The sequence below is a fragment of the Mercenaria mercenaria genome, chromosome 2 (genome assembly GCF_021730395.1).
Source record: "Mercenaria mercenaria strain notata chromosome 2, MADL_Memer_1, whole genome shotgun sequence".
In the NCBI taxonomy this organism is placed as follows: domain Eukaryota; kingdom Metazoa; phylum Mollusca; class Bivalvia; order Venerida; family Veneridae; genus Mercenaria; species Mercenaria mercenaria.
The window spans coordinates 16,082,383-16,094,414 of NC_069362.1; the positions used below are offsets into that span (position 1 = coordinate 16,082,383).

General features: G+C 36.3%; 1 protein-coding gene across 1 annotated transcript in view; it reads right to left on the minus strand.

Annotated features, from left to right (window-relative positions):
• LOC123563370 (bifunctional heparan sulfate N-deacetylase/N-sulfotransferase-like) overlaps nt 1-12,032 on the minus strand; it is a 52,797-nt gene that overhangs the window by 5,239 nt on the left and 35,526 nt on the right. Inside the window, exons 5-9 of the mRNA XM_053524625.1 lie at nt 11,815-12,000; nt 10,438-10,566; nt 6,190-6,372; nt 3,226-3,322; nt 2,224-2,347 (exon numbers count right to left, since the gene is read on the minus strand). Coding sequence (XP_053380600.1) covers nt 2,224-2,347; nt 3,226-3,322; nt 6,190-6,372; nt 10,438-10,566; nt 11,815-12,000 — 719 coding nt within the window. The remainder of the gene's footprint in view (nt 1-2,223; nt 2,348-3,225; nt 3,323-6,189; nt 6,373-10,437; nt 10,567-11,814; nt 12,001-12,032) is intronic.

Here is a 12,032-nt window from a genome sequence, read left to right on the forward strand (position 1 = left end):
GTAAAACCTGATTTCACAATTCAAACTAGAGCTATCACTAAAGGTGATGAATGTACCCCCGCATGCACTGATACAGTACATTGCAATTTGACGCACACAAGATTGCATAATTATGTGGACTGTATGTATATAGACTGTATGTGTACAGTACAGTAACAAAAAGTCCCGTAACTCTGCAAATTTTTTTTCTGAAAGACCCTAACATGTCCCATGCACAACTACTGTTGTTACTGATCACTTGTGTGAAGTTTCATTAAATTGTGTCAAGGGGATGAGGAGAGATGGTGCGCACAAAATTGTGTCTATGTATATAGTATAGTAACAAAAAACAAAGTCCCGTAACTCTGCAATTTTTTTTCCTGAAAGAACCTAACATGCCCCTTGCACAACTACTGTTGTTACTGATCACTTGTGTGAAGTTTCATTAAATTGTGTCAAGGGGATGAAGAGAGATGGTGCACACAAGATTGTGTCTACGGATAGACAGACAGATGGACGGACAGACAGACAACCTGAAACCAGTATACCCCCCGACAACAAAGTACAACTAGAAAATGCATTTGTAAAAAAGCGCATGTCTCCCCAAATGCAAAGTCCTATAGGCAAGAAGTCAATAGGGGTCAGGAGCGAAAGTCAAAGAGACACTGATGGTTGGCTGCAATAGGGATCATCTACTTGGCATGTCCAGTCATCCCGCTAAATTTCAACACTCTGGGCCTAGTGGTTCTCAAGTCACTGTTCAGGCTCCTGTGACCTTGACCTTTGATCAAGTGACCTCAAAATAAATAGGGGTCATCTACTCTGAATGTCCAATCATCCTATTAAGTTTCAACATTGTAGGTCAAGTGGTTCTCAAGTTATTTCCAAAAAATTATTTTACATGAACAGGCCACTGTGACCTTGACCTTTAATTGACTGACTCCAAAATCAATAGGGGTCATCTACTCTGCATGTTCAATCATCCTATGAAGTTTCAACATTCTGGGTCAAGTGGTTCTCAAGTTATTGATCGGAACTGGTTATCAATGTTCAGGCCCCTGTCACCTTGACCTTTAACGGAGTGACCCCAAAAACAATAGAGGTCATTTACTCTGTATGAACAATCATCCTATGAAGTTTCAACATTCTGGGTTGAGAGGTTCTCAAGTTATTGATTGGAAATGGTTTTCCATGTTCAGGCCCCTGTGGCCTTGACCTTTAACAGAGTGACCCCAAAATCGTTAGGGGTCATCTACTCTGCATGACCAATCATCCTATTAAGTTTCAACATTCTGGGTCAAGTGGTTCTCAAGTTACTGACCGGAAATGGTTTTCAATGTTCAGGCCCCTGTGACCTTGACCTTTAATGGAGTGACCCCAAAATCGATAGGGGTCATCTACTTTGAATGTACAATCATCCTATGAAGTTTCAACATTCTGGTTAAAGTGGTTCTCCAGTTATTGATCGGAAATGGTTTTCCATGTTCAGGCCCCTGTGACCTTGACCTTTGACGGAGTGACCCCAAAATCAATAGGGATCATCTACTCTTCATGATCAATCATCCTATGAAGTTTCAACATTCTGGGTCAAGTGGTTCTCTAGTTATTGATCTAAAATGGTTTTCAATGTTCAGGCCCCTGTGACCTTGACCTTTGACGGAGTGACCCCAAAATCAATAGGGATCATCTACTCTTCATGACCAATCATCCTATGAAGTTTCAACATTCTGGGTCAAGTGGTTCTCTAGTTATTGATCGGAAATGGTTTTCAATGTTCAGGCCCCTGTGACCTTGACCTTTGACGGAGTGACCCCCAAAATCAATAGGGATCATCTACTCTTCATGACCAATCATCCTATGAAGTTTCAACATTCTGGGTCAAGTGGTTCTCTAGTTATTGATCGGAAATGGTTTTCAATGTTCAGGCCCCTGTGACCTTGACCTTTGACAGTGACCCCAAAAACAATAGGGGTCGTCTACTCCAGCAGCCCTACAACTCTATGAAGTTTGAAGGTTCTAGGTCAAATGGTTCTCCAGTTATTGCTCGGAAATGAAGTGTGACGTACGGACGGACGGAAGGACGGACAGACGGAATGACGGACAGGGCAAAAACAATATGTCTCCTGGGGGAGACATAATTAGCTATGTTTAATATACCAGACAAATTCTAGTACACATACAAATACTGAAATCTCAAACTATTTATTATCTGTGTCTTGATTAACAGTAATAAAAAAACATTACCAGTCTATGCCATTGAAATAATTATTTCCACTGAAGAACTGTAACTCTTCAAATGAATCTTTACTGTTATAGTTGCTTTTGATGAGTGGATGCATGGACAGGAATGTGTACAGAGCTGTTGTACCTGGAAAAACAATTTGCATGTCTATAGTTGCCTTCAAGTAGATGCAAAATCGTTTGCATTTCAGCCCTTGAAAAATGAAAATGTTGTAAATATTATTATGTTGCAAACCTTCACTTGCCTGTCAAACGCAGTATAACACAGAAGGTTAAACACCATTGATACAACCTTGCATTAAACTACCCATCAAACTGTCAAAAGGGTTTTAAAAAGTACAAAGCTCTTACGTTAGCTGCCTAACAACAGAGCTAAGGAAAGCCCAAGACACCCCTACTCAGGCTGCTGGCTATCTTTAGAAATCAATGCCACAAATCAATGAACCATAACATTCCAGTGATATACACAGCCTTGGCACTGATCACTCCTGTGAAGTTTGGTGGAATTGCAATCAGTGGCATAGGAAAAATAGCAGACATCATAGAATTTAACAAATCAAGGGTCATAAATCTGCAGAAAATCATTAAACCAGAACATGCCGATGATACACACTACCACGCTTTACACTGATCACTCACGAGGTTTGATGAACTTCAGCCAAACATTATATGCCAAGTAGTGTCAACACTGTAAAATACAACAAATCAAGTGCCACAACTCCACTGAAAACTGCTGAACCAGAACATGCTGATGATATTGATTACTAAGCTTTGTACTGATAACTCCTGTAATGTTTAGTGTAAGTTTTCCCAATGGTGTAAGAGCAGTTGCCAAAATATAAAATTTGACAATCAAGGGCCATTACTCCATTGAAAATCAATGAACTGTAACATCTGACAATATTTATAACTAGATTTGGCACTGATAACTCCTGTAAGTTTTGGTGGAAATCTGCCCAATGGTGTAAGAGAAGTGACTAATGAATACCCTAAATCTACACTTACCTGTCTTCTGTGGTCCAATGACAAGGAATTTAGGAAACTTATCACAAGTTTTGTTAGGGGACCAAATTTCCAGGTGTTTATCATGATCACATGGATTCTGCAAAAGGAAATAGAATGTTAAAATTCTTACTTGTTTCTACATTTCATATTAACTTTAAAGCAAAACAATGATAAAGAACCAAAACACAGAATTAAATTTCGGTTTGTTTAAGCAAGTTATAGTCACTTCTTTAGTAATATATAGGGGTGTAAAGATACATCGAACTATCGATGCATTGCGATACTAATTGTCCCGATAGCATGCATCGATAGAAAAGTCACGATCCAATAACAATCGCCGATAGTTCCTTCAACAATCGATAGTTTCGATAGTTTTGAAATTTTAGTAAATACAGAAATAATTTATAATTTATAAACCAAGAAACAGAGCCAGCTTTCATTTGCGCCTCGGAAAATGTTTACGTCTCCATTACAATAATTACGCTCACGGAATTTAACTACCATAAAGGACTGAGAAGTCTGGAGATAATTAATAAATTTAGTTTCTTAGAAACTTTGATTAAATATATTTAAATAACCTGTTAATCTTAGATGAGAAAATGTACTATGGACATGGAGAAAGAAGGATACTTGTATTATACAGCAAACTGTTCGGTAGGGCCCTTCATTTAGTGCTGGTACACCTTAAACGGATCCGTTAATTTTCGTCTTTTTCGATGCTTTGGGTTATTAAACATGTTGACACTCGCAACAAAATGGCCGATTCGTTTGAGTATACCTTGCATAGGTTTATTGTTTTACTTATTGTTCCAAAGCTAAGGAAGTCAAGAAATATTTAATGTTAGAATTATTTCTGTCCATTTCATTTATACAAACATCTCAATGTGTGTTAACAGCAATTATAAACAGTGCCGTCTCTTACACTGTGTAACAATGCCAGTTGGTAGCTTTACTGTATAAAATAGGATGGCCGATAACTATTGCAATAGTATCGCAATAGTAACCTGCAATAGAATAGTATCGCAATAGTTTTTAAGCAATATCAATAGTATTGCAATAGTCAAAATTGGCCTCAATAGTCACCCCTAGTAATATACAGTAGTCATTTAACCTTACTAAAATTCATGGATTCTTTTCTGGTCACATTAACTTTTCTCCACAAGTACCGAACACTAACACTTTTCCTGTAGGAAATAATGACCCATTGTCCTCAGTCAGTCATCAAACAGAACATATGTCTGAACTAGGATTCAAACCCTAACACCACATGCTTGGAGTCATGTGTATTAATTTTCACAAATATGGCATGTCAGCAAATACAGTGAAATTTCTGGTTTTACTGGCTACAAGAATTTAACAAGAAAATATCAGTAAAACCGATGGATGCTCCCTGAAATTTGCATATTAAAGTATGACCCGTGTAATAGTGTACCTCCTTTTGTAGAGTATTCAATTCCTACAATAATCCTACTTTGACTTAAATTTTCAGGGGGCATAGGTTCAAGCCCCACTGGGACCAAATCTTTTTTTCCTTATATTTCTTTTTTTCTTGTAAGTTTTTACTTTTTTCAAGACTTATTATTCATTTATTGTACAAAAGTGAAAAATTTTCATTTTATAAGTATTTTCTTGCTGTTCAAAGTGAATTTACCTCTGAAACAGAAGTGCAGAGTTACACTTTTTTAAAAATACTGAGTTGTATGCAGTAAAAGTTCTCTATTTTGCCTTTACTCTTTAGATTACACATTGTGGAAGAAATGTAGGTAGGTTTTACTTCTTCCCCAAGGTTATTTTTGAATGACGTGAGCAAAATTTAAAACAGTCCCACAGGACTCGACCTTAATTTTTCAATGTTGGGAGTTAGAATTCTGCATCATTAAATCTTTTCCTTGAGGCACTCTAGAAAAAAATGATATTCACAGTTTTATTTTGTGTTTTATAACTGTTTACCAATAATCTGAAGTTTCTTTTATCAAAACTGTCTGTATAATGAATTCTCTGCAAATGTTTTGGACAGTGGCCATCACTTTGAAATATCACGAATTATACAAAATTTACAATAAACGGCATGATAAAAGTTGTTTAAATTGTGCATACAAGTCTCTCAATGGATGCATTATATTGCTGTAACATTGTTTTGAACATCTGAAATATTCACTATTAGGTGGGTCATACCTTGAAAGAACTAAAGCGGAATTAACTGACTGGGCACATATAATTTACTAATTATGAATAATCTAAGGGCAATATCTCACTGAAAAATCATGCTGACCGATAATGAAGAAAATATGCACATCACCTCTTGAGAGTGAAGCATCCTAAGAATGTAAGCAAAGGTAACTGAGAAATACTCTGGACAAGAATTGTACTGTAGTATTAGACTGTGGCAAAAACATAATGAAAAGTCATCCGATCGGAACATGAAGATAATATGCAAATATCCTCTTGATAGTTTCCTATGAAGACTAAATTCCAACCAGTGGTTGCTGACGAAAATGTACTTTGTATACTATCATTGAATTTTCAAAGGAAAATAACTCAGTGAAAAAACATCTGACTGGAAGAGGAAGAAAATATGCACATCTCTTGATGGCAAAGCTTCTTATGTAGTTTCACTAAATTCCAACCAGGGGTTGCTAAGATAACTCCGGACAAGAATTGTACTATAGTATACTGTTGAATAATCAAAGGGCAATAACTCTGAAAAATCATCCAACCGGAACACAGACAATATGTGCGTCTCATCTTGATAGCGAAACTTCCTTTGCAGTTTGGTTCTATTCAAACCAGTGGTTGTTGAGAAATACTACAGGCAAGAACTGGACAAACAAGGCGGGGACTATATACTTCCCCTTCTGGGAGAATGATAATTGACCAGGCAGAATGTAAAAATGTTATATAAAAGTGATGTAATAAATGCTACTACAGAAGCAACAAAAACGAAACTGAAACTATTGTACCCACCTTCCAGACTGGAGCTTGTTCCTCTGGAAACATGTCGAAATACTTGATGGCATGGTCCATAGGTGATTTCTGTACCAGTTTAAGGTTGGTCCAGCACTGCACAAACTTTATTACACTCTCAAATGTATACAATGCCAGTCGATCATTCCCATAGTTGGACAAATGGGTCATAAAAATGTTCAACTGAAATCAGAAAAAAAAGAGGTGTCAACAAGTGCAACATGTAACTGCTGGTGTTGCCTTTATTTGAATGTATATGGTATGAAATAACACTGACAATTTAGATCAAGGAGAATCAGTCCAGCTTTGCTGGTTGGTTGTTTCTCCAGCTACCTCTCAAGACATGGTATTATATTAAGATATGGCAAGGCACCTGGTAGAACCACTGACCATCTTCGAGCTGGCTGGACAGCTTTCTCATGAAATCTACATGCAAAGCCAGATTTTCAAACTATGTAGTGACTACGCCTGTGGCCTAAACCAAAGCAAACTGCTACTCTGCTAAGGTTATACAGTGCTCCCTCTCTACAACAACACTCGTTGGGAGATGGAAAAGTTGGTTGTTGTTCGGAGAGAGTTGTTGCAGAGAAGTAAAATAAAGAACAATAAGCGTATTTTGGAGTCAGTAGCAAGTGTTGTTGCAAGGAGGGAACTGTTGTTCAGAGGGTCGCTGTAGAGAAGGAGCACAGTACATTCTACACTGATATTACAACGTGAAATAAAATGTCTGCTTAATCTCACCTTTTAACTGGAAATCAGACTGTTTAGTGATTGAAAGTTCAAAAATACTCTAGTTAAACTATCTTAGGATAAGAAATGGGCGATATCGGTCAGTTAATTCCCCTGATTAAACAGGTGCATGTATAGGTGGCGCTACATGCGAATAGGTCCTAGAAAAGTTTGTTTACATTATTTACATCATTATTCAGTCACTGTCACTTCAAACAATATTAGTAGATTTGGAAAGTATCCGATAATGTCATCAAAATTCAGCTGTTTATCCATTGAGCAATTGAGGAAAGAGCTTTATTCATTGATATTCTATGCCTTGAAAAATATGAGACCAGCTGTTCTAAAGTGCATATTCTGTGTGTCAGTTTATTTACAGACTGTATGATTGTTATGTTTTCTTTTTAATTTTGACAATAAAGGCTTTTATTTAGCTTTACAGTATCTTTCAATATTGAAATGCCCTCCTTGGAAAATCCTTTTATCATTGTGCACATATTCTGACTATATTCTTAAAACAAGAGCTGTCGGAGGACAGCAACGCTCGACTATTCAACAGCCTTGTCAATTGAATGAATACAAAAGTTGAAAAAGGGGCATAATTTTGTAAAATGCAAAGTAGAGGTATTGAACCTCTGTACTGCATGTCATATCATGACAGTGAACAAGTGTGTGAAGTTTCAATCCTTTCCAATTTGTGGATACTGAGATACCAGCTTACATACAAAAACTTAACAAAAAACTGCTAAGTCAAAGGGGCATAATTTTGTAAAAATGCCAAGTAGAGTTATGGGACCTTCACAGTGCATGTTAGATCATGACAGTGAACAAGTGTGTGAAGTTTCAATCCATTCCAATTAGTGGATACTGAGATATCAGATTACATACAAAAATTTAACCAAAAACTGCTAAGTCGAAAAAGGGGCATAATTTTGAAAAAAAAAGAGAGTAGAGTTATGGGACTTGCTTAGTGCATGTCAGATCATGATAGTGAACAAGTATGTGAAGTTTCAATCCATTCCCATTAGTAAATACTGAGATACCAGCTTACATACAAAACCTTAACCAAAAATTTCTAAGTCGAAAAAGGGGCATAATTTTGTAAAAAAGCAAAACAGAGTTATGGAACCTGTGCAATGTAAGTCAGTTTGTCACAGTGAATAAGTGTGTGAAGTTTCAATCCATTCCCACAAGTGGTTACTGAGATACCAGCTTACATACAAAACCTTAACCAAAATCGGGACGCGGACGCGGATGCCGACGCATGGGCGAGTGCAATAGCTCACTATTCTATGAATAGTCGAGCTAATAAGGATCAATACAGACAGTATATATTCCTAAAGTTACAACTTAAAAAAAGATCTGCATACACAGTTTAATGCAATGAGGTCTTGAATAATATAGAAATTATAATAATTACTGTAAAATGTCAGAATTTATGCTGCATACACAGCTTAATGCAATGAGGTCTTGAATAATATAGAAATAATAATAACTAGAACTGTCACAGAAGTGACTCATACCCCCACCATATGGTCTTGTCACAGAAGAATGGCAACCATAAGGAATCTTAAAAATACTTTGGAGTACTTCATCCTGGGCTTCCACATATAAGTAATACTAGTATAATACTAGTATAGTAATACTAGTAAATATATTAAATCTCTAATATTAGAGATACACTAAAAGTGAATACAAAAAAGTGTCTTACCGACCCATGTTACCACGGAAAAATGTTTTTACTTTTTACATAGGACTTATAATAAAAAAGTTAGAAAAATACCTAAAATATTGAAAATCTAAAAATAGGATTTCTAAAAATAGACTAATTCCTGGAATTTAAGGGGAAGAAACTCAGTACAAAGGTTAAAAAAAGGTTACTTCCCTTTGGCTCTAAGCCAATCAGAATGAGATATAGTGAAAATACATCAAAATTAACCTTAAATTCTAGGTAAAAGGGGACACAATTCAAGAAAAATAGTGTCAGAGTTATGCACCTTGTGTCACATGATGTGGGTGATGAGATGGAACATCTATTTTAAGTCTGAATCAAATCCATTCAGTAGTAATTGAGATATAGTGAAAATACAACAAAATTAACCTTAAATTCTAAGTAAAAGGGGACATAATTCATGAAAACTTGGTGTCAAGAGTTATGCACCTTGTGTCACATGATGTGGGTGATAAGGTGGAACATGTATTTTAAGTTTGAATCAAATCCATTTGGTAATAACTGAGATAATAGATTTCGGGACGCGACGGGACGGGACGCGACAAAACTGACTCCTATATACCCCCTTCAAACATGTTTGGTGGGGGTATAATAATTACTGTAAAATATCAGAATTTATGCCCTTGTGATAAGATATTCCCTTCAATTTTCCATCAGCCCAATTAATTATTATAGCTGTTTCTCATATATTTCATGAAAATATCATCCATGAGGCATAAATGATCTCTATTGACAAGTTGACATACCACGTGTTAATTTTAATGCTATGGTGCTGCCTCTTTAATTTTCAGTAAATTAAAATTCAAAGCAACTTGCCCACATAAGATGAAAATAAAGATTTTTACATTTAATAAAAATGCCCGTAGGATTTTTAAAACACAGACCACAAATTTATAAAGCTTTAAAAATAAAAATAATTGAGAAAACCTATTACAGACATTATTTCAAATTGTTAAAAGTATTAAGAAAACTTATCATACACATTACATTAATATCAGACTGACCGATATTTAACACCCAAGTGGGAGCAGGAAGTGTTAAGTCTGCTTCAATTATTCTTGAACCCCATAGAGTTAACAGGACACATGGCATGCATACTGTTATGATAACAATCAGTATGCAGCCAGTGGATAGGAAATTTTATGCAAACTTAATGTATCCAGAGTAACCATGTGTCTATTTGAAACAAATCTTCCATTCAGGGTTAAAATTTAGCAATATTTTCAACTAGCTACATTAGCTAGACCCTCTTTGCTTATAAATTAAACGGAAATGTGACGCGCTTAAAGATTAATGCTATAACAATAATTTCAGTTATATATTACTAGCCAGCATTTTGAAATGACGAAAATTTTACAAGGCTTTCAATTTGATGCTAAAAACATTAGAAACAGCTATCCAAATAGATGATATTGATAAATTACATGATTGGGATTTTTTTTTAATACTTTAATTACTTTTTAATTCAGCTGTCAAACGCATGAAAGGTTAAGAAAAGAGTTTAACATTATGATAAAAGCCGGGAGTACACCGCATGATAGGACCTATTCGCCCGTAGCGACACCTGTCAAATCATTAGGGAAGATAACTCAGCGAATGCTGCCATTCTGAAATAGGCAGATCCTGAAGCTTAAAGCCCCACCCCCCATGTCCTTTAATTCAATGACAAGGCCTAGTCATTTTTAAGGCCGAGTTTATACATTCTAAATATCATTCATGTCCATAAAGAGCTTTTATCAATGGCTAAAATGAAGCTCAGCACTAACAGGATAAACTGCAGTACATACTGGATTGTAAAGGAATGCCTTGAAGAGTTCTCCCCCATTAATACTTCTCTCCAGTCTGGATGGACCACCAGGGTATGAGTTGAGAAATATTGTGTGAGTAAAAAGTCCACATGTCTGCCTAGGTAATACCTGAAACGTAATAGATAAATGTATTAAACTACATAGTAATTCAAACACAATGAATTATTTAAATAACTGACTCATGAATGTTTTAAACAATATTTCAGAAACGTAACAACATTCAGTTAACTTGACCAGTGTTTCTGGATTCTGTACTAGTACCTACTTGTAAATGACAACTTCTCTATATGTATCAGAGGTGAAAGTACTTTAACAATTCCCATGGAGAAAACTGCCCAACACAGGATTCAAAGTGGTTTCTATACCCTTATTTTGTTTACATTTTCGAAAAAAGTGAAGCTCTGGTCATTTTTATGTCTTTCTCACAAATACTGGGACATTATCTTAACTTGTCCATGCAAAATTATCATGCCAAACATGAAAAACAAGAGGGCCATGAAGGCCCTGTATCGCTCACCTGACCTATTGACCTAAAGATCATCAAGATTAACATTCTGACCCAAGTTTCATTAAGATATGGTCATAAATTTACCTCTACAGTGTTAAATAGCTTTTCCTTTGATTTGACCTGGTGACCTAGTTTTTGATCCTACATGACCCAGATTCAAACTGGACCTTGTGATCAACAAGATTAACATTCTGACCAAGTTTCATGAAGATAGGGTCATAAATCTGGCCTCTACAGTGTTAACAAGCTTTTCCTTTGATTTGACCTGGTGACCTAGTTTTTGACCCTGGATGACCCAATATCGAACTTGTTTAAGACTTTATTGAGTGTAACATTCTGACCAAGTTTCATTAAGATTGGGCCAAAATTGTGACCTCTAAGGTGTTAACAAGCTTTTCCTTTGATTCGACCTGGTGACCTGGTTTTTGACCCTGGATGACCCAATATCGAACTCGTCCAAGATTTTATTGAGTGTAACATTCTGACCAAGTTTCATTAAGACAGGGCCAAAATTGTGACCTCTAGTGTAAACAAGCTTTTCCTTTGATTTGACCTGGTGACCTAGTTTTTGACCCCAGATGACCCAGTATCGAACTTGTCCAAGATTTTATTGAGGGTAACATTCTGACCAAGTTTCATAAAGTCTGGGCCAAAATTGTGACCTCTAGAGTGTTAACAGTCAAATTGTTGACGACAGACGACTGATGTCGGATGGACAACTGATGCCGGATGACTGACACAGGGTGATCACTAAAGCTCACCTTTGAGCACTTCGTGCTCAGGTGAGCTAACAAGCAAAATTCCTCAGGATAAAATACATATTTCAAAACAAATCTAAGTTAACATACCATTATTCCACTGTGAACAAATCCTCTTCTTCCCCAACTTGGGTGAAGTTTTGGGTATTCCTCTGTGCTAGTTACCCGTATATCCCATACAGACTTCCAGGCATTATACAATGGTTCATGGACGGGAAATACTCCTGAATGGTGTGGGGCAACTGCATACTGATGCAAAACTGGAATTTTATTGTCCTGTAAAATAAACAAAAAGAAGCTGTGTACAT